This window comes from Onychostoma macrolepis, chromosome 01, assembly GCF_012432095.1.
Source record: "Onychostoma macrolepis isolate SWU-2019 chromosome 01, ASM1243209v1, whole genome shotgun sequence".
Taxonomy (NCBI): domain Eukaryota; kingdom Metazoa; phylum Chordata; class Actinopteri; order Cypriniformes; family Cyprinidae; genus Onychostoma; species Onychostoma macrolepis.
This window is the reverse complement of record NC_081155.1, coordinates 39,247,199-39,271,166: the sequence shown is the minus strand read 5'-3', so window position 1 is coordinate 39,271,166 and position 23,968 is coordinate 39,247,199. Positions and strand designations below refer to the sequence as shown.

The 23,968-nt window shown below is 35.4% G+C and overlaps 1 protein-coding gene across 2 annotated transcripts in view; it reads left to right on the top strand.

Annotated features, from left to right (window-relative positions):
* The first annotated feature begins 370 nt into the window (after positions 1–370).
* prkcba (protein kinase C, beta a) overlaps positions 371–23,968 on the top strand; it is a 38,548-nt gene continuing 14,950 nt past the window's right edge. The window contains exons 1-7 of one of the 2 annotated variants that reach the window (XM_058774109.1): positions 371–996; positions 1,480–1,511; positions 18,376–18,458; positions 20,049–20,160; positions 20,740–20,868; positions 23,565–23,721; positions 23,821–23,955. In XM_058774109.1, coding sequence (XP_058630092.1) covers positions 836–996; positions 1,480–1,511; positions 18,376–18,458; positions 20,049–20,160; positions 20,740–20,868; positions 23,565–23,721; positions 23,821–23,955 — 809 coding nt within the window. In that variant the 5' untranslated portion in view covers positions 371–835. The remainder of the gene's footprint in view (positions 997–1,479; positions 1,512–18,375; positions 18,459–20,048; positions 20,161–20,739; positions 20,869–23,564; positions 23,722–23,820; positions 23,956–23,968) is intronic. The other variant, XM_058774101.1, reaches the window with a different exon arrangement.

Below are 23,968 nucleotides of genomic sequence, written 5' to 3'. Positions count from 1 at the left end.
GCCATGCTCTACTTTTTAAACAGAAATGCCTAAAACATAATACAAAAATACAGTATAATATTAAAATAGTACAATTGTTTCAACTGTACACTGAATAATAATTAAATGTCCATACAGCGAGGGTAACAACACATGTGAGCAAAAAAAAAAAATAAAATAACCTAAAACACTAGTTTAATAATGGATAAGAAAAATACAAACCCATGTCATGGTTACTACAGGGAATTCTACCCTTTTCGCAATAAATGAGGCGATTCATAGTTTTTACTAATAAAAAAGCATCAATATAGCATTTTACTGTCAAAATATCCGCATTACACTCTTATCAAATTTATAATAGGACTATTTTATGCTGAATTTTGAGAACTTCATGGGAACTAATTCACTAATTCTCTTCATATATCATTTCATGAAAGCGATGGATAATAACCACGTAGCACAATTTCAATGTTAATATTATTTTAAGCATCTTGGCGGAAAGCTACCATGGTAAATGTTTGCAATGCGCCAAATCAACAAGTGATGTGCTTCAGCCACCCTTCTAATTACAGTTTCCACGGAAATTCTTTTTGGACGGGCTTCTCAATCTGGCTGCGCTACCAAAATGTTTTTCTCAACCGCAATAGTCATTCAAAACGGCTGCACGAAGGAGGTGTGGTTACAGTCTCACTGACTGAAGCACCGCTGCTCTCGACCAACAGTCAGCTGGGGAGAGGCAGGCGTTTGCGCGCGCGCGTGCCGACCAACCGGGAAGCAAACTGAGCAAGACCCAGTACAACGGCGCAGGCTACAAGTCGAGGAGATTTCTACCCACTACATCCATTCCGTCCCCATCATGGCCGACCCAGCGGCTGCGGAGGGCGCGGGGGGCGCAAGAGGCTTCGCCAGGCAGGGCGCGCTGAGGCAGAAGAACGTGCACGAAGTGAAAAACCACAAGTTCATCGCGCGCTTCTTCAAGCAACCGACCTTCTGCAGCCACTGCACCGACTTCATCTGGTGAGTATGCTGGAGGACGCAAAGATGTTGTTGCATGTAAACGGCCGCGAAGGGCACAGGTGACTCACTTGATGCTCGTGACAGGAAAAACACCAAAGCGTTTGAACGCTCTCAGACATCCGCAGTGCTGTCAACACTGAACAAAGACGCCGAGCGCAGACGGAAAAGACAAGCGCTTCGCGCAACGAGTCCAGCGCAATGCTGCACCTCTACGAGATGTTTAGATTTCAGAGCGCTTGCGTGTTTATGCAATTACAGCACATTTGTTTAGGCTCTTATCTTCCTGTAGTAAGGATAAATGTTAACTGTCTCTCACGAGAAATCCCTCGCGCTATGATTAAGCCATCATAATCATCATAGAGATGGATTTGGCTATTTTGCGGAATATGGCGCGCCTGCGCGTCTTGCTGCTGAGCGCAGAGGAATGCATCCAGATTTGATTTCTGTGCCGTAATCTCTCACACAGTCTCGTCTCTTTTACAGGGGTTTCGGCAAGCAAGGCTTCCAGTGTCAAGGTAAGGCTCTTTGCCCCCCTAGAGAAATTTGAGTCTGTGCATTTTCAATGATTGCAACTGTTTATTTTCTGTTACATGACAGCTGCTTGCCTTTTGAACGCAAGCGGTGTTGCGAACATGGTTACATTGTTCTTTCATTTAATTTGTTTGTATTTGAGGAAGAAGTAGGCTACAGAGAAGCTGTTTGGTTTTCTAGTGGCCAGTTGAATAAATTAAGAATGACAGTTGTTGTTAGTTGTCACAGCCAACACACACAGCAGTTTGTAACTATTTTACGTGGTTAATTCACATAAATCTCTACAACTTATTTTGTAGGATCTGCTTACGCCTCACTGACTCTTATGCTTACTTTTTCCTCCATAAGGATCACATCATACAAATTAATGTGAAAATAGTTACGTTTTCTCATAAGATCTGTTTGTCTCAGCTTATTCGCCAATGTATATTTCCTTGGGTAGTTTGTTTCTGTATAGGCCAGGGGTGTCAAACTCAGTTCCTGGAGGGCCAGAGACCTGCAGAGTTTAGATGCAACCCTAATTAAACACACCTGATCCAGCTAATCAAGTCCCATCCTTCGGGCTTATTTGAAAGCTACATGGCATGGGTGTTGGAGCAGGGTTGCGGCCCTCCAGGAACTGAGTTTGACACCCTGGTATAGGCACATACCTAAACGTTTCAACTGCAGTTGCACATTTGCACCATTATTCCATTCCATACAAAAGCGCTGGTAGAGAAAAGCATTTGTAATTGAATTGAACTTTTGCCTCTTAACTTGGCATCACTAGTATAGCCCTTGGTGACAACTTCCCCATGTGAACTACAAAGTGAACATTCAGATATGAAATACAATATTCAGGCACTGTTGCCATGAATGTCAAAGCCCAAACTGCCATTATACTGGCATTTGGCAGCATTATCCTTAACACATCACCTCCTACTCAGATCATTAATGGGCTGCTAAAAACACATCATCCACAATTACTACGTTGCAGTGCTACTTTACGAAGACAGCAAATACATAGTAGGAGCAACCAGGGCTAGTCGTCACACATTTACGATGTTTTTCACTGAAGTCAACAAAAAAAAAAAAAACATTCAGATGACTCAAACTTACTTCAGATGCTATGGAGCAATGAGCTGCTTTGCCTATCACAGGTGAAAAGACTATGTAATTAGTTTTAAGGTTATTATCAAATCAAGATTCCCCACCTGTCAGAAAAAAGGAAATCCTGGTGTATTTTCAGCAAATTTTTCAGTTAAAATATTAAATTGCACCAAGTTTTAAAACATTTGGCTCAACAGTATGTGAATGATCTTTGATATTTAAGTAGTGACCGCTATGCTAAGCATTACAGTACAACTAATACACTGAAATTGTCATCTGCGTGTTTTAGCACAGTGAGTTCTGTACAAATGGACTGCTTGGCTTGTCTGCGGAAATAACGCCTCGTTCCCATGTTTCCTGCCTCCACATGGGCTCCAACAAATTCTAAATTTATGGAATTGATTACCATATTTTATCACACTTAGAGCGACATCTCTCTTTCATGGCTCTTTATCTTTGCAATATTGAATTCGTTTTCTGATAGTTCATCCTTCTGGCATTATCTAACGTATATGAAATCCTGCCAACATTAAATCTTTGCTCTGTTTTATCGTCTAATGCCATTTGGTACAGTATGTTGGCATCATACCATTTTTAAATAATTGCTGTAATGCACAGTCATACAAAAACTGCATTCATTTTGGCAGTTTTAATGTTTACCCTGCAGCAGAAAGACATATTCGCTCTGTTGATATTTATAGTACTCTGCGAGGGCCAGACGGGTCTGTTGCTGATGCAGCGATATGTTAGCAGTTAATGTTGATCATTTACTTAACACACACACATACAAATGTAAGCGTAAAAGAAATAAAGACTGATTAATCAAAGCATAGATCAGGCCTCCATTTTGTTCATGTTGCACATGTGCAGACTGCACAGAGGAGCCTGCTTTTGCCAAAATTACATTTCTGTATTAACAAAATAATCAATATCAAGTCACATCTAGTCATGGGTATAGTTCATTCCAACAAAGGACAGAAGAAATGTTCATCTACAGATTTCATGGGTTCTTTAAATCCATAATGCAAATATTAATAGGCACATTTACATCAAAATTTACAAGATTAATTTAAGTTTCACCTCTCATACTCTCTCTTTATTTTGCTTATAAGTGTTTCTAATTGGTAGAAGTGAAAAATAGAAGGTATGAGAGGAGGTCAGAGCTGTGTGTACCTGACCTGCTTCAGGTAACAAAGAGATGTGTCTGATACCAGCACAACAGCTATTTTTACCATTTAATTTTACTGGCAAATACTTGCAGACTGAGAGTGAGGTGGTGCATAGAGATGGTGAAAATGCAAACAAGAGGTTGAAGTGAATGCTACTGTTCAGTAAACCCAAGACATGTTTGAAATTGTACAAAATGCTTGTATTAATGCCATTTTTTAAGCTACAGCCAAATATAATATCTTTTTATGATGCCATCACATCACTAATTCGTTCATTAACATTATTGATCTTTCTACCACTACAAAAGATGTACTTGCATGTAAATCTATAAACCCAAGCAGGTAGGTTTGTGTTAAATTACACAGGCCTGAACAAGATGGAACCGTGCCAAAATGTGATGTTTGAAAAAGTAACAGTTGATGTCATGGTTTTTCATTTACATTATGATACTTATCATTTATATGTAAGTTTACTACACTGAAAGTAGTGGAGTAAAAAACTGTCCAAAAAGATCCATGAGCTAAAAACCAAGAAATGTCTTAAAATATGTGGTCTTTAAAAAGTCTTAACTTTCCACAATTTAAGACCTTAAAAAGGTTTTTAATCAAAACAGCAAGTCCTAAATTCATTATCTCATGGCATTAAAGGAAAATAAGGCAGAAAATAAATCTTCCTCAGTATTTTGTTATTTTTGTTTTCTGTTACAAATATCTAAATGTGATCCTTAAATTAAAATGCATTTACTTGAGTAAATGCAAATGTAAAATGAAGTCTTGAACAAAAGTGAGTTTATGCTTAAAACAAGAACAAATATCTGTTAGTGAGCTATGAAAACTGGTTTTCCATTTTAATTAAGTTGATTTTGCAGAGCCCACTGTTAGGTATTTGTTTTTATTTTAATCAAAAACTGTATTTTGATCAGTTTCACTATAAACATGACTATTTATGTCATTTTGCTAGACAGTACAGGATATTTCCATATTCTAGTGGTTGCCTTAAGCATTTTATAAAATGAGTTAAAAGAAAATGGAGATCATAATGATCATCATAGTTGGAAGCTGTATTTTCAAACTTTGAAATCTGATACAACTCATTGCTTGCTTCATAGACCGTTTAGAGAACATATTGTGTTCCCTTCAGTTTATTCTGTAAATTGTCTTTACATTACTTTAGTTAGTACTTAGTTTGCATGTAAGATGTAATACTGGTATTAGTGTTTTCCTGTGCAAAATTCACAACAGTGAGTGGTTGCCAGGGTGCTGCTATGTGGTTGCTAAGGAGTGTTTTTTATTTTTTTATTTTTTTTTATATATATAAACGTGGTTGCTTACTAGCTCAAGTCTAAAGAGCCCATCCCATGAAGTCTCTATAATGTCCTAGTCTCTAGTTATGGCTTAGGTGCCTCCTTCAGTTCACTCATTTGTCTAATGAAGCTTGTCAGATCAGAAAACAAATTGCCACTCAACAATGACTGAAGTAAACAGTAACATTTAGTTTACAGTAATGTGCATGACTTCTACACTAATGGAACACTGGATACAGTGTTTGGAAATGTTATGATAGTGGCTGCATGGACTCTGAGGTTGCTTGGAGAGTTTTAAAGGGACAGACAAACTGATAGCAGGCCTTTGCTACAGAACCCCATCATCACTGACTGCATGAACCTTCTGTAATCACACATCTGTAATGACTGGAGGGCAATAATTGAACACAAAGATATAATTAATAAGGACCTTGACTCTAATTAAGATGCATAGCTGTGGGATTTAAAAGATTCCATAATGAATGTGTGTAAAGGCCTAGTTTTGCCATTTGTATGTGGTTTGTGTTCACTCCAGTTCCTTTTATTAGTAGTGACTGCTAGGACAAGCATCACTAAGCATTTGAACAAAACCTTACCAATAAATTTCAAAGCTGATTTTAAGCACAGTTCTGTTTATTTTTGTATTATGTTGGATTTGATACACAATGTCAAATCTGAAAACTAGTGCCTAAATGATAAACTTGCATTTTCACGCTCGCAGCATCATAAACAAACCCGTTATGTAAATATTGAATATACTATATGCAGAAAAGGATACTGGAACACTCCAATCCCATTTTAATCACTGAAGCTGTCACTGCAAGTTTTACACTGTTTCAAGCAACCATTTGAGCTTCACATGCGGAGTTATGGACTCCTGCAAATCCTCCCATTATAATCAATGAAACTGTCTGCATTGCAATAAATCTTATTTACTCTGCATCCACTCCTTTTTTTTTTTTGTCACGAATCCAAAATAATCCTTTTCAGAATTAAAGCTTCTGGTGTCAGGTGATGCTCTTCAGCACTCCTGTGTCACTGCAATCACTTTTTTATTGAATAATTGTGCAGCTGTGTTTGTATTTATAGTCTGGGTCGTATTTTATTACCGTGCATAGTTTTCAAAACTGAGAGCAACCATGAGAGCAAAACATGTCACGCAACCTGATCATGTTCAGATCTAACTAATTTGGCTTGCTTCTACACTCTCAGAAATAAAGGTACAAAAGCTGTCACTGGGGCGGTACCTTTTCAAAAGGTACGCTTTTGTACCTATTAGGTTCAAATCTACCTGGTCTCATGGCATTTACGTACCTGGCTGCACGTTTTAGCGTGACATGAAATATGTACCAATAAGTACATATCACTGCAGTTTCCAAAATAAATGAACACTTTCATACAAATTTACAGAGTTGCGATTAATAAAGCATAATTTTCGCACAATTACTTGAAGAATATCATGCTATGACTTCAAAACAATATTAATATGCTGGGAGATTTGAAAACTGATGCTTTTGAATGTTAGCATCGCACACATCCAGCTTCATATCTATGGGTTTTCATAGATAAGTTTGTTCGGTTGCTCACTGAGTACGGAGACGGACTTAAGAGACGAGAAGCACTGGTTCGAATCCCGTGTAACTACGGTTCGACAAAGCAGTTAAAATCTGCGTAAAAGGAAGTTCAAATGGCACAGTTGCATCAGCAAATACGTTTTTATATCAGTTTTGCATTTGTTAACACTATCGGGTAGGTTTAGGGCTGGATTTGGTGTAGGGCATATTTCCAACACGATAGAGCATTAACTTTTAGCGACAGTCCCCGGATATTTGAATTCTGAACCGCCGCAATATGTATCAGAAGCAACGTAATAAAAAAACAGCAATACGTACCAATATCTGCGTAATAAAAACGTGCCAGGATTCACTGTGTTTTAGCGCCACTCAGTGGACATTTCTATTTGAAACTGCGGCAAAACGTGCAGCAAGGTACATAAAACGGTGTCGCACAAAAAGTGCGCAGAGGTACGTATTTTTATGAGACCAGGTTGGTTCAAATATGTACACTTTAAGTAGGGCTGGGCGATATGAGCAAAAATTCATATCTCGGTATTTTTGGCTGATTTGCCGTTTACGGTATATATCTCGGTATTTTTTTATTTGGATTAAACAAATAAGTATATGCAAGCATGTAGGCATATTATGTGCAAAAAAAGGGTTAAAAAACATTACATTCTAAAACTGTAACATTGCAATCTAAAAAACTAAAATAATCCTTTTGAAGCAGAAGTTATATTTACTAAATGACAATAATAAAACGGCACAGACTGAGTAAAAAGGCTATTTTGATTACCCCATTACACTTTACAGTGCTATCATACACATAGGCATACACTTACTTGGAGGTTTAAAATTCTACGTATGTCACATTGTCCAACTACAAATATTTCAGCAAAATGTATATTTTAGTTATTGCGCTCCTATTTCATTGCTCTGTCTGTTTAGCTCGTTCTAAATGAAGTCTGTGAAGTTTAGCGGAGAATCTCAAAGCAGAAGGCTCATGCACTTCTGACAGCAAAATGGAAATATTTCCATGGCTTTCTAACATTTACAGATGGAGAATATACCTGTGAAATGTAAGTTATGCATTTAGGAAAACAGCACGTCTCAGACACATTAAACAGCGCGTCTCTGTCAGCGGCACACACAGCCTTTCTGTCAGAGCCGCTTTAAACTCAAACTATAAACTATAGGCTACTATATCTTACGTGTTTTTTAAAGCCCTTCATATAAAGTTTGTCACATGTTTAGAACAAATTGTATTATGCACTTTCTCTGCAGCAGTTCAGTCCATGTCCTCCTTAGATATTTTTAAGATGCGCTCGTATCAAACTACTGTACATCGATATTAATGGTATTGCTTCATACCGTATCGCTTATAAAAAATATACCGATATATCGTACAAACTCGATATACCGCCCAGCCCTAACTTTAAGTACTAATATGTACCTTTTAAGGTACCAAAATGGACCCTTTAGGTACAAACATGTACCCTTTGAAAAGGTACCGCCCCAGTGACAGTGTTTGTACCTTTATTTCTGAGAGTGTACCAAACGACAGGAGATTTTGCACCAACATACATTAGAGTTTGATTCAATTGGATGCGTAGCCTTTGACGTCAACAAGAAAAGATACAGGAAGCTTTTCTCTTCCCTTTTAAACATTGCCTGCTTATTTTTTATCCTAACAATACATAATCTTATGGTTAATTGCATTCTCTTACTTGCATATAGAGTTTTATTTTCCTGCTATGACAGTAGACTTGCAACCCACCTAATGTAAAATGTTCTAAGAATGTTTTGCTAATGTTCACATTGTTCTAAAAAACGTTTCTCTGAATGTTCAAAATGTTTTATCTTTCCAGTTTTTAAAAATCCTTTATCATATTGCAAACATTGTGCAAATGTTACTTTTGGATATTCTTTCAACTTTAAAAAACTTTAAACAAACATCCAACTAAGATGTTTCAAGAAAAAAAAAATACACAAATGATGAATGATATAAATAAGGTTTTCATGCTGAAGTTTTGAGGATATTATTAAAGACATTATGAATGAACGTGTTACTTGGAAGCACCTTTGTTCATAAACTTCTGAGAGCATTCCCTGTAAACCGAAACTCAATTTTCCATTCGTGCCAGTTAAACTTACTTTGAACTTTCACCGAAGGAGGTATCTGAGCCAAATCTGAGAACAATCCTAGCAACCATACAGAACTCTCTAGCAACCACATAGCAATGTCCTTGCAACTGAAACACCTTAGCATCGTGGTGGTGATATTTGCAAACACAGTTGTCATTTTCTTAATTTCTCTTTGGTGTGTTGTATCTAAGCATGTGGTCCGTATTGTCCAGGAAGCTCAGGAGCAATTCAGATTTAACTGGCAAGGGTGTAGTAGTGTTCGTGATGTTCTAGGTGGTAATCGCACATCTAATTAATTAGTCTGCCTATGCAAAAGCAGCTTTTCTGTCACTGCTGTGCCATATTTTAGTGTTTGAGATGCACCAAAGGTTGAACTACTAGATACTGTGCAGGTTCAAACTTGCTCAGCTTCCAAAGAAAACATGTCGAAGATGTCATGGTAGGAAAGAGTCTTATCATAACAGTAGTCAAGTCAAGTCAAGTCACCTTTATTTATATAGCGCTTTTACAATGCAGATTGTGTCAAAGCACTTAACAGTATCAAATTGGAGGATAGAGTGTCAGTAATGTATAATGATAAGATTAAACACTCAATTTTCAGTTAAAGGCATTTCATTATTGAATTCAGAGATGTCATTGTCTAGCTCAGTTTAGTTTAAATAGTAGCTGTGCAATCAAATCGGCGATAATCGCTAGAAATTAAGTGTCCCCAACTGAGCAAGCCAGAGGCGACAGCGGCAAGGAACCAAAACTCCTCTGTGACAGAATGGAGAAAAACCTTGGGAGAAACCAGGCTCAGTCGGGGCCAGTTCTCCTCTGACCAGACGAAACCCGCAGTTCAAAAGTTTATATTTCTATTTTAATTTTGTTGCAATTTCTAACAATAGTAGTATTATGTAGTTAGGTATTTTATTATATTTTAGTTATTTTGTTATTTTTGGTTGATATATCTAGGGATATATCTCTGGGGGTCATCTGGGTGTCCTGGTCTCCGCTGACGATCAGGGCTGTAGACATCATCTCTTGGTGCTGATCCACCATCTGATCGGATACGGACTGAGAAACAGACTAGGAAAGAAACAAACAAATATTAGCGTAGATGCCATTCAACTGACGATGTAACGAGTACATCGTGTGTTATGGGGAGTGTTCCCGGTTCCGGTTGATCTAATTAATGCAGCCTAACAACTTTAACGGATTTGAATAATAGAAGCGACACGCGTTATGTGTAAGCCAGGCTAAAAAGATGGGTCTTTAATCTAGATTTAAACTGACAGAGTGTACACAATACAGTGTACAACACAGTACACAAATGCAAAGCTGTGCCACTGAAGTTAAATGAAGTTAATATGCCAAATTATATTTCAAGATGTTTATAACTCAAGATTTCTATAAAAAGTAGGTTAGGGAGAAGCTGTGATGTCCACAGGCAGGTTGAATCATTGGGAATACTTAAAAAGTTAGTGTTGTACATAAATACATAAAGATGAATCAATACTTGAATGGTGGGCTTTCTTTTCTTTTTCCTGAGCGCCACCTCAGATGTCTTTTGTGAAATTTGCTTCATTTTACATGCTTTGTAGAAAATGCTTTTTTAAAGGCCCTTTCCACAAGAACTATAGTTCCAAATTTGGGGGTTAGTAAGATATTTTATTTTTATTTTTTTTTTGAGAGAGAGAAATTATTTTTTCATTCCATGGTAATCCATTAAATTGATCAAAAGTAACAGTAAAGACATTTATAATATTACAGAAGATTATTTCAAATAAATTCTGTTCTTCTGAACTTTCTATTCATCACTTAATTCTGAAAAAAAAATCACAGTTTTCAAGGTTTCCACAAAAATACTAAGCATCACAACTGTTTTCAACCTTGATGATCATAAGAAATATTAGTGGAGCAGCAAATCAGCATATTAGAATGGAAATTTTATTGCAGGAATAAATTACACATTAAAATGTAATGAAAAAGAGAAGCTATTAATAATATTTTAAAATATGACTGTTTTTACTGTGTTTTTGATCAAATAAACCCAGCCTTGGTGAGCATACTTATTTCAAAAACAATAAAAAGATCTTACCAATGGCGGTGTGTATAATCACATGGCAAAAATTGTATACAGTTTGCTAGATTAAGGGAGTCATGCATCTTATCCCACTCTCCTCTACATGTGTATAATTGTGATATTGTCAAGAGTTAAACTGAGGCAGACTATAAACTTGACATTTAGCGGAGAGAACAGTTCCACACTCTTTAACCCTTAGGTCTTGTTGCTAGGCAACAACTGACAGATTTAAGAGGGAATGTCCTGGAATGCTTCTCTAGAAAAGGGGAAGGGTGTGTCAAGTAGAATAGACTATTTACATGTGAAGGGGAGATCCTTTAGCTTCAGTCTGGCCGCTGTGACTCAAACGTCCCTGCCACCTCCTTTATGTAACTACACATGCATTCCTATGGCTGGAATGTCAGAGCATACCAGACTGTGGTTCCTTCCCTCACCTCTACCCCTGTATGTATGTTTACCTGGCCTGTCCAGTTCAGCCAGGTGTTCAGAAGGCTAAAATGTACACTACATGTGTGTGCAAAATGGACAGAAATAGCATTTTTGTGAAACAGGTTTGTAGCTAAATCACAGATTGCAACAGTTGCCATTGGGTTATCAACCTCATAAATAATTTGTCAAACAATACATATTTAATAGTCTGGTTAATAATGAATGCTAGTTCCCAGTGATTAAAGTCTGAAGGCCTGTGATGTTTTGTGTGTGTGTGTGTGTGTGTGTGTGTGTGTACTTGTTTATGCTACATTGAGGGGGCCAAATGTCAGCCACAAGGATAGTAAAACTAGGGGTGTGCGCTATTGACAAAAATAATAACTTGATATTTTATTGATAACGATAATTAGACGATATTTTGCTATGTGTGTTATTGTGCTGGTATCTAAAGGACTGCTGTGGAAAGCTGACTCCTAAAGTTTTTGATATTCTTTATATTCTGTATTTTGGTCAGTTCACACTGATAAAATTTACCTTTTCCAATAAGTTTAAATAGATTTTTACCTTTTTATGAGCGTTTTTACCTTTTATGAAGCCATTTTTTTTCTAAAAGTGTGCATTTATCTTTTGAATAAAATTCTTAAATTTAATCAGTGGATTAGAATAATAAGACCTTTAGGCTGTTACCAAGCAAATGAAGTCAGTATCAACATAATTCATCTTAGCAATGCAGAGGAAACAATCTGCATCTGAAGTGGCATTTAGATGAATTTACACACTGTTTAGTTTAATGCAGGACATGAATGCTTTAACCTGCAGTTACAAATGCATTAATAATGTTTTGATATATTAAACCTAAAACGTTAAATACTGATATTTGAAATTATTTAAATAATAAAAAGGTACTTTAAATGTCAAACTAAACTCGCTAGTAGGTGGCAGCAAGTCACTGTTGATAAGTGAGTCTTTGCGATTGAACCGAATCATATTTTAAACGGTTGATTCATTCAGGAATGAAACCGTGTCAAGTTGCTCAGAGACGCAAAACAGTGCTGTGGCTTTTTGGAATTATTTTTGTTGACAAAATAGCACAAAAACAGGCAATATGGTGTCTAAAATTAAAGTCTCTTAATTAACTAAAAAATCAATATCACATTTGTAATCATAGTATTTTTTTGGAGAAAAAAACAGCACTTTGTGTGAAATTGATAAACTATATGAAGTGGTATAAATATACACATTTTCTGCCCCCATGTCTTGAATTTGTTATCATTCTAAATGTATTTTAATAGACTGAATCATGCAGTGAAAGAACGCACTCTTACGCTGTGTCCCAAATGGCACCCTAAACCCTCGTGGTCTTAAAAAGTCCGCACTTTTGTGATGTAATGCCGCTTTGACTGTCGGGTAGAAGTCTGCCGCGGAGCTTGCCCCTGTGCGGGCTCGGCCCTTCTGAACGCTAAAATGAGGAATGGGACACCCTACGGTCTCATGGACTTAACGGACATGCACACACGGCGACCATTGTAAGTTCGTAAGACTGCAAGTGCACATGAAGTGTTCCATTTTGGGAAAGGGCCTAAATGTGCACGTGCACTAATCTAGATTTCACATAATACATCCGCTCTGTAGAAGTTTTGAATGTTTTTTTCCAAAATATGTCAAATCGCACATCTTTAAAACAATAATTACGATATTATCGCAAACTATATATATCGCACACCCCTTAAGTAAAACCTGAAATTTTTGACATTGTGGGGACCGGCCTTCGGTCCCCGCGAGGAGAAAAAAAATTATTAAAAACAATAAATGATGTTTATCTGAAAGTGTAACAATGCAAACAACTTTTCTGTAAGGGTTAGGGTTGGGTTAGGGGATAGAAAATAGAAAATATATAAGTCACTATAAAAGTAATAGAAGTCTATGGAAAGTCCCCACAATTCACAGAAACGTGCGTGTGTGCGTGTGCGTGTGTGCGTGTGTGCGTGTGTGTGTGTGAGAGAGAGAGAGTTTATCTGATTGTTATTTCTTTCTTTATGGTTGCCAGGCCAGTTTTATTTGTCAGTACCAAAATTGTACACACAGTTGTATTCGTAGTTAATAATTAAAAATGCAACCGTTTATTGTTAATTCTTATCAGCTGAAGTCTATTAAATATAGACAGATTCAACTTTTGATTTTAATAATGTTAAAATGAACTAAGAATAATTAATTCTTGAAGTATTTTATATTGTTAGTTCATGTTAACTAATGTAGTTAACTAATGGTAACAAATTGATTCTTATTATAAAGTGTTACTAGATAGGCTTCTATATAAATGTGTGTGTGTGTATATATATATATATATATATATATATATATATATATATATATATATATATATATATATATATATATATATATATATATATATATATATATATATATATATATATATATATATATATATATATATATATATATATATATATATATATATATATATATATATATAATAATAATTTTTATTTTATTTTTTTGGAATTATGACTGGGCATGTTCTTGACGGCTAAGTAGTCAACCATCATAGCTATTTAAATAATCTGATCTATGACACCTGCAAAAAAAAAAAACAATAATATTGTCTGCAAGCTGGACTCCTTTTACCTCCAAAACTACCCCTTGTAAGCTGTGCTTACTGCACACTTGACTTGTTGACAAGTGTTTTTTGTTTTACTGCACTGTCAGATTTGTTCACTTTAACTTGTTTATTTGTAAAATTCATGGGGAAAAAACTGTCAGTGCAATAAGAAAAAATAGACTTGTTTTAAAGATATGCTAAATATTTCATGCTGTGTTGCTTCTCAAGTAAAATGATCATGATTCAAGGATTTTTAGATATTTTAACTAGGGATGCACTGATCCCACTTTTTCCAGTACTCGCCTGATACCGATACTTTAAATTTTGGTACTTGCCGATACTGAGTACCGATACCGATATTTTCATTGTATTTGTAAATGTTTTAAATATTGGGTACAGAAACCAAAAAATGTTAATTGGTTAACTCCATTTATCAAATAGATAGTCAAACCAAAATTTATTCAGACACCTTCAACATTTCTCACATTATCACAGTTTATTCGCTATAGTTTAGGAAATGGTAATAAAATATGACAAGAACTCAGAGTTAAACTGTGTCAGAACAAATTCAGCTTGATAATGTCAGATGACTTTGATAGAAAGGTATGTAATGGAGTACAATCAACCAAAAAGTATTCAGACAGCTGTTAGTATGACAATATTTACACAAATATCAATACTCTGTCGGGCAACCCTTAGCATTAATGACAGCCTGTAGTCTCCTGGGCATGCTGTCAGCCAGGTTCATGCAAACCTGAACTTTTCCCAGACTCTGTCTGAATAATTTTTGGTCCCACATTTGTATCAGTTTTACTGGTAGTCCACTGTATGAAGAATTTTTGGGTATAATATGTCACAGTTTACTTTATTTTGTTATCCTCACTTACATAAATGAACTATAGTGTCCTGCTATTTTCAGAAATAGAAGTCGCGATTTTTATTTTATTTTTTCATCTGAAACATGCTGCGATTTAGATTTCAAAGCCACTCATATAATGCAGAATCACTCATGAAGCAAGCAAAACATGTGCAGCGCGCGCACGTATTTGTACTGGTGCAGAATGAGAGGGACAAGTACAGTACACCCTAGCGCATTTCACTAGCACCCTAGTTTCACTTTCGCCAGAAAGTCATGTATGCTTAAGGTTGAAAATAAATTGTTTATAGTGAATGAATGCCCCTATAAGTTGTCTTATTTTTACGATTTAGTTTTAATTCAAATGATGCGTGCTATGTGAACATCAATAAAGATCACACAGAAGTGCTCTCTCTCTCCCTACCATTAAGTAACTTGTGCATTGTTTTACTTACTTGTTTTTGACATATCCGACCAAAGTACAAACTTTCCAGTGATGTCTGTGAGAAAGGGATATTCACTCGACAAGCTCGAGCATCTGCGCCCTCAAGCCACTCAGCGTGCTTTGCTTATCAGCTTGCGCACAATAGCTATACAGGCATTAATACCGAAAGTTTAACATTATATTCATTGCATACATATACTTTGTAGACATCCTTAATCTCTAATAACTCCATTCTGCTGTCTGTTTTTCTGTTGTCTGTGTTTCTTTGTCTGAATATGGCACTTATCGCATGCTGTGTGCTATCGACGTTTGGTATCAGGGCATTTTAACGAGTACGAGTACATGAGCTCCGTATCGGTGCATCCCTAATTTTAACCATACAAATAAGACAAATATACTTGTTAAGACCAGGGGCCTGTACCACGATGGTGGCTGAACAAACTCAGGGTTATAGGATTAGTTTTGAGTTGACGAAACCAAACCAGTCCAATCCGGCTTTGTTGGTACCAACTTTCTCTGTCAACTCAGGCTTAATCCTGCGCTAATGGAGCGCATGCACATGAAAGTGTGACATCAGTAATGAGCAGCCAATCACATGCCTTAAAACTATGATTCACTTCTTGTGAGAGAGTCAGTGTGAAGATTAAAAGATTGAACGATATGAAGAATTTAAACACATTTACACAACACGATCATGAAACGATCTGTCCATGAAAGAGGAAAACTTAAAGAAAACATCTTACCATATAAGTGCAAGTAAAAGTTGTAAAGTTAGTTTATAGAGTTGATAATATTTATAGGTATAAAAACACTTCTAAGCTCATATGTAGTCATGTTTAAAGCTATTGATTCTAAAACTTATTTATATTGCATATTATCTATATGTTTACATTGATTTTAAATAAAAGCTTAATAATTACTATTAAACTAAGCTGGCTTGTGTAATGGATTAAGGGTATAATAATATAATATAAAATAATTAAAAAAATAATCAGATGATTTTATCTTTAAAAATGTTTTACTATGTAGCGTCCTTTAATTTGGAGTAAGAGAAACTGGAAGAGTGGCTTTATTGCGTCAGAGATGTGTCACTTTGCTTGAAGCTGATTGGTCATTTCGGCTATGTTCTCTAAACCAGAACATAGCCTGCCCTGGAGCAGGTTAGCCGTGGAGCATAAGTTACTATGGCGATGAACACTGCTAAAAGCCAAACCACTTTCATGGTACCTAAAACCCAGATTTGGCGCAAAATAAACTGAAACTTACCTGACTAGCCAGCTAAACCGGCTTCATGGTACAGGCCCCAGGATTTTTGGAGTGTTCACTGCTGATCAGGGCTTAGCTGGCAAATGATCATTAGCGGTTTATGATTATAGGCTTTACTTACCACACTGTTAGACCGATTATTATTACAAAGAGCAGATTAAAAAAAAAAAAGCTTCAATCATTTTTTTTTTTTTTATCCCATCCTATGCCATATTTTTGAACAAGAGCATTATCTGTTAAAGTATTAACTTATTAACAATGTTTATATCATAAATAGAAATTCTTTGATGCCTCTACTTTTACATTCATTTGACACATTTTGAAGTGATTTACAGTGAAGTCAATGTATACATTTATCATTTTGTGCATTATTCTGATTGTTTTCTGATTTGTTTAACGTTTAAAAATGTTCCACAGAAAATGTGAAAAGTTAATTTAAGCCTACATGAACTCCATGGTTATTTAGAAATATGGACTTTTTTAGCTTGTGTTATGTATTCATAGTTTTACCTAATGCTAGTTTAACATTGTATACAGAGATTAAGGTGTGAATGTCACCCTTTTTTGACCCCTACCAATAACTGCCGAATATGAACCTGTTTGGACTGACCAGATAATTTGGGGTTTTGGTGACTTTATAATAACGTCTAGAGAGTATTAGATTTTCAGAGACACATTCTGTTACAACCTTAGGTTGTGAGATTTATGATCAAGTAATAGGCAAATTGGGCAATTATGCAAACATAAGCCGGAAGACAAAATGCTTGGCTCAAGTTCACAATGCAGCTGAAGCCTAATTACATATGAATGAAGTTACGAAGAAGTTTAATTACATATGATGACTTTTATTTGTTGATAGATTGATAGTTTTACATTTGTGCTTATATGCAAATAAGACCTAGAACATTACAGGGTGGTGTGAAGAATACTCAAACTACTGAGATTCATGTCATTGTTATTGTTTACTTTTACATTTAATAGGAATAGATTTGAAATATATAAATATACTGTAAATATTAGAACTGAAAAAAGAACAAAAATTTTAAAACTAAATAGAAATATTTAAAACAAACCCTAGTAAGAATGAAAACTTTAGAAAAATTACAACGTAGTAAAAACAAACTTTTAAAGCTTATATTTTATGCAACATCTTAAACTACTTAGATTCATGTCAGTGTTGTTTATAGTTAGAAAGTTAACAATAGAATATAATTATAGTGTATATATATAAATATTAAAATGTAATATTTACATGCATGTTTATATAAATATGTTTAAACTTAGAAATTAGACTGAAATAAAATAACTAAGTTGATATATTAAAATTAAAACTGAAAAAAAGCTAAATAGAAATATAAAAAATTAACAAAAATTATGAACCTACATAAAAAATACTCAAAACTTAAAAATTTAAGTGAAAACTGAAAATATAAAAATGAAAGTTATTTCAAAACATTAAGAAATATTATATAAAAATATTGAAACAACACTGATTGATGTGAATAGCTAGATGCACAAATGTCATCTCAAACTTTTCAGTATCATAATAAAATCATAAAAATATCATAAACAGAGTCACTACACACACAAAATTTGGAGTCACTAATATCTAACCACATGGCATCTGCAAACAAATGCCACCGGTTACCCAGCACTAATGGAGCAACAAGTAAACAACAACAAGTGAACCTGTGACATCAACATTTGTCTTCATTCTGAACAATATGTCTACTCTATAGTTTTATCATAAAAGCCCAACAAACTTGGCTTAAAAATGTGCTTGTGCTGTCTTTCTTTAAAATATTGTGCACAATGATGGAAATGTTCAAAAATGTTCTAATGAAGCGCTCTCTCTCTCTCTCTCTCTCTCTCTCTCTCTCTCTCTCTCTCTCTCCCTCCCCCAGTGTGCGGTTTTGTGGTCCACAAGCGCTGCCATGAGTTTGTTACTTTCTCCTGCCCCGGGGCCGACAAGGGCCCTGCATCAGATGTAAGTAAAGTCTGTGAACACATGCACTAGAAACTCCCTCATCCGCCCCCCTTCTGGCTTCTCTTGCGCCATCTTTTCTGATAATGAAATACACTTCCTTTTCAGTTGAAGAAACTTCTTCCTGTGACTAAGCAGTACACACACACTCACACACTTAAGTAGACACACTGCTTGGTGAGCAGTTTAAATATTTATTCAGTGGTAACTGATTATGTACTGTTTAATGAAGCTTAACACTAATCATGTTCCTCATGTGTTTGCTTGCATTATATATTCACATGCAAACAGTCAGAGGCATCAGTTTTCTCTTCTCTAATCTCTATTTATAACCACGCTTCCTCCCTATATGTGTAAATGCAGGCGCACACGCGCACTTCCTGTGTTGTGCTTTGTTTCTGCGTTGCAGCCAATTATCTTTGTTTCCCGTGAATGATACTGTACTTCACAAGTGATATTTGTTGCATCTCCGTTGTGTGGTGCTGATTTGTAGGAAAGCTTTGATCCTTGACCCTTTCACTAATGACTCCTTTACGGAAGCTTGAAGAACACAGAGAAGGTGCTGAATAATTAGACCACTAACTTGCTTTTGTTGAATTTGCACTTGCTGGAATTATTTAAACAAAGGAAAAGCAACAGTCAAAATTATGCTTCTTCACATAGCTGCATTTTATTTTTTTTATAATAATCTTTGCAGTACATTATTTCTTTGAGTTTCTATATTGGCGCCCCCTAGCTGTAGGAATGTATCATGACAATTATATAATGCTGCAGAATTCACTTCATTGTTTGTTAAATTCCCTCTTGTAAATCTTGCTATCAGTTGCAGAGCTTGATTTTTAATTTAGTCTAACCTGATATTATTTAAAACAAAAACTAATAAAAATGACAAAATAATTACTAAAAGTAAAATTCAAATAAAAATAGAAAAGCTATCGATTTTATATTAATATTCAAAATATTAATAAAAACTATTAAAGTATACTGTGTTGGTGTAGGTGTTACTTCTGTTTCTAATGTACTTGCTGTGATGCAATGAATTTATAACTGTCACCTTCACTATTAAATGTATGTAATGAAATCAGTATGTAATGAAATTATTTTAAGCAACAGTGATTTTAGGCAGATATAGCTGTTATTTCAGATGTTTTACATGTTCAGGTGGGAGTAAGGGCTGAGACATAAATTAATCCACACCATGAACTTCTCAATTCATATAAAGATTTGAGAGAAGGAAAAAAAATATAGCTTTACAGACACACACACGCATATATATGTGTGTGTGTGTGTCTGTGTCTGTAAAGCTATATTTTTTCCTTCTCTCAAATCTTTATATGAATTGAGAAGTTCATGGTGTGATTAATTTATGTCTCAGCCCTTACACTATATATATATATATATATATATATATATATATATATTTATTTATTTATTTTTTTAATTTATATGTACTATATATTTCCGCTATACCTTGCATTGTGACTGCATCTGTGTTTGATTCTGCATTATTGTTGTAACCTAAGGTTTAGTAATTTCACTCTCCTGTTTAAGTAGTTTCTTATTTTGATAAGAAACGGTGTTTTTGTGTCATAGGACCCTCGAAGTAAGCATAAGTTCAAGGTACACACATACTCCAGCCCCACATTCTGTGACCACTGTGGTTCTCTACTGTACGGGCTCATACACCAGGGGATGAAATGTGACAGTAAGTCTAAACCTGCGTACACACACACACACACACACACACACACAATACACACACACTGAACAGCGAAAGCCCTCATACAGTGACCTCTGCTGGTTATGATCATGCACTACATAATACGCTGTTTGATCTACTCATCTGTTTGATCATTTGAAAATGATGCATGAAATGCAAAATGTTTGTTCTGTATGAGACTAAAAATATATCCATGTAAACAGATTTATATTTTTAACTAATTAAAAGAAAAGAAAAATCTGAAAGCTTATATAAATATTCTATATAATGAAAAATGGCACAGCTGTAAGCATATATAAACATGTATTGTTTTTGAATCGTTCAGTTGTTTAAATCATTTAATGTGCAGTACATGTGTAAATACAATCTATTTAGTGTTCTGTATGTTAACTTGTGTGGGTGTGATCTTTGTGTGTCTGTGGGTGTGTGTGTGTGTGTGTGTGTGTGTGTGTGTGTGTCCTGGTGTCTATGGTGATTGTGTGGGCATTTCTTAGTAAGTAGTGAGTGAGAAACAAACGCTGCATGTGTAATGCTGTCAATCTAATTGTGTGTGGTTTTCTGCAGCTTGTATGATGAATATTCATAAGCGATGCGTGGAGAATGTCCCCAGCCTGTGTGGAACAGACCACACCGAGAGGAGAGGACGTCTGCAGCTTATTGCTAGTATCACAAATAATGTTCTCACCGTGACCGGTGAGTCGTCGTCCCCCCATCCCCCCCTCCACACACATTTTTATATATATATTACAATGGGGATATTTCACTGACTCTTAAATTAATTCTTAAATTAAGCCAATTTAGTGGTTTAGAACAACCTCCAGTAACAGCCACTCAGAACACCCTAGCAACTGTCTGGAATACCCTAGCAACCACATGGCACATGTTATAACCACCCAAAAAATAATACAGTAAATCGTGACCGTAAAGCTATTCATAATGTTGCAAAAGATTTCAATTTCAAATAAATGCTGTTCTTTTGAGCTTTCTACTGATCAAAAAATTCAGAAGAAAATTATCAATGTCACATGCTTTTCAACTTAATATGAAGATCATCAAATCAGCAAATTAGAATGATTTCCGAAGGATCATGTGACATTAATGGAGAGTAGTGGCTGCTGAAAGGTCAGTTTAGCCATATCATCAAATATATTAAAATAGGACAGGCACTTTAAACATTTTTATTGTATTTTTGATCAAATAAATGCAGCTTTGTTGAGCATAAGAGACTTTTTCAAAAACAGCATACCGACTTCAAATTTTGAGTTGGTTTTAGAGGAATTTTGGCCACTTTTTACTGTTTTCAGAACGTCAGGCTAAGAAACCAGCTGGTGTAATCTAATCTAGCTGAATGCAAATTTGTTCATCTCTGAAGACCAGCTCAAACCAATTTGGACCTGCAAAGCATCTTAGACTAGTTTAAGCTGAGGCTTGTTTCCAGCAGAGTTGGAGTGCTTTAATTCTGTTTTATTTTGAGGAGTGATTTAAACAATAGAATTGGGTATTAATATTAAATCATTTGTCTTGATTCAATTTTTCAAAGTTCATTTAGATGATACTACATAAATAACAGGATTGGTTAATTGACAAAACATTTTACAACCCCTGAAACTACTATGTAGCTACGCTGTCAGTGTGTGGATATTTAGTCCCGACATGGATAGATAAAGGTTTTATTGATTTTAAAGAGATACACTTCTAAAAATGCTCACTGCACCGGATTTTAATGTGACTTTTTAATCATTTTAATAATTGGTCAGTAGCTTTTTCAAACAAATACTCTGATAATAATTTTCTTGACTGGATTAGTGAGGAAAGGCTTTGTTCAGAAACTAGAGAACCCACAGCTGCGCTAGTTTTGAATATCTAATGTTATAAGCAAATATCGTCAGTGTTCGTTGTGCGTGTTAGTGCTGTTGTGGGATATCTAATCTATCAGCAGGGCAGAAAGCAAACTGCTTTTCTAGCTGAAAATTTCAGCTAAGCATGCAAACCAGTATAAGAGTATTAAATGGCAATGTTGCAATAATAGTGATGTTTGCATGTTTTAGGCTTAGCTAAAGAAGATTTCTAGGTCTTTGTGTGGTAAATTTGATTAAAAAACTGAAATTTGTTTTCATGAAAATGCTTTTATCACTCGGTTTAAAAAAATGCACACACGCACACAGCTCGGCAACAAAGTGTTCTAAACGAGTCTGTGTTTTTCTCAGCTCTTTTTGCCTTGGGCAGAAACTGCATCCTCTGGAAACATGAGATCAATCCGCCAACGATTGCCCCACATCCCATTCACACACACACACACACACACCAGTTCACCCATGCATCAGCTCTCTACAGCTACATTTAGAGGCCTGAGTATATAGATAGAAGCTTCATACACTTCGCTGTTCATTTATAGAAAACTTACAGATTCTTTGGAATTAATATGTTGATGACATTGTTAAAATATAGTAACCCCCACAACAGCCTAACAACCGCACATAGAAACAACCCTTAGCATCCACCTAGCAATGCACAAACACCAAAAAACAGAAAGTAATTGAAATCAAATTAAATAAAATATGAATATTTTTGAAAACTTAAACTTGGTTTTATTTTAGTTATTTGACAGTTGTAGTAATTTTATGTGCTTTTTATTGGTTTTTGTTGTTTTTAAATATTTCTGTTTAGCTAGAATTTCGTTATATTTCAGTTTTAGTAATGTTAGTTCTATTTTTATAAAACGGATAGTTCCGGTCCTTGATTCTGATTGGTTGAGCCACATTCGAAGCTCGTGTATTCGTGTAAATTACTTTACAAACATACACCTTTGTTTACTTTTGTGTGTTGCTTGGCAACCATTTTCTTGCAACCCCAACCTTTTCTAAGGAACTACATTGTTCGGTGGAAGAATACTGTTTTTATTTATATCATTACACTTTATTTGCTCTGTTTTATTTTGTGAAACCTTACTACATATATGGTATAACCGTTTTATAAAAGCAATAAGCCCCGTGAAGCCGTGGTTTACAGTGAAATTATAACAGAATTTATAACTCCGCTTCGCGTCGTGCCTAACAACGCCCCTTAGCTGTTATCAATTCACTGTAAACCACGGCTTCTTGGGGCTTATTGCTTTATAAAACTTTTTTTATTTTGGGTATTAGTTTAAGTAAATAGAAATAGAAATAGAATAGTATTACATTACATAGAAATGTTTCAAACAACAAAAACTATTAAAAATTACAAACACACACAACAAAATGAATAAAACAATATGTTAATAAATATTTGAATATTATATAAATAATACTTTGAAATACAAATTGCACATGAAGATACAACAGTTAAAGTTCATATAATACTTCATCCATTGGTTTTCAAATGATATTTTTTTGCATTTTAAATTATAGTCAAGGAAGCTCGTAACTTGGTGCCAATGGATCCAAACGGTCTGTCAGATCCATACGTCAAGCTTAAATTAATTCCAGACCCAAAGAGTGAGAGCAAGCAGAAGACCAAAACCATCAAGTGCTCCCTCAATCCTACCTGGGACGAACACTTCAGCTTGTGAGTGGCAAATAAATCAAGTGCATTCATTTGTGTGGAATGGATGTGGATGTTTGTTTCACATGTGCGATGTCTGTTTCCATCTTTCTGTTACTATAGTAACCTCAGAGATACAGATAAAGACAGGCGTTTGTCAGTGGAGGTGTGGGATTGGGATCTGACCAGCAGAAATGACTTCATGGGGTCGATGTCTTTTGGCATCTCTGAGCTGCAGAAACAAGGTGTCGACGGATGGTAAGCACTAACA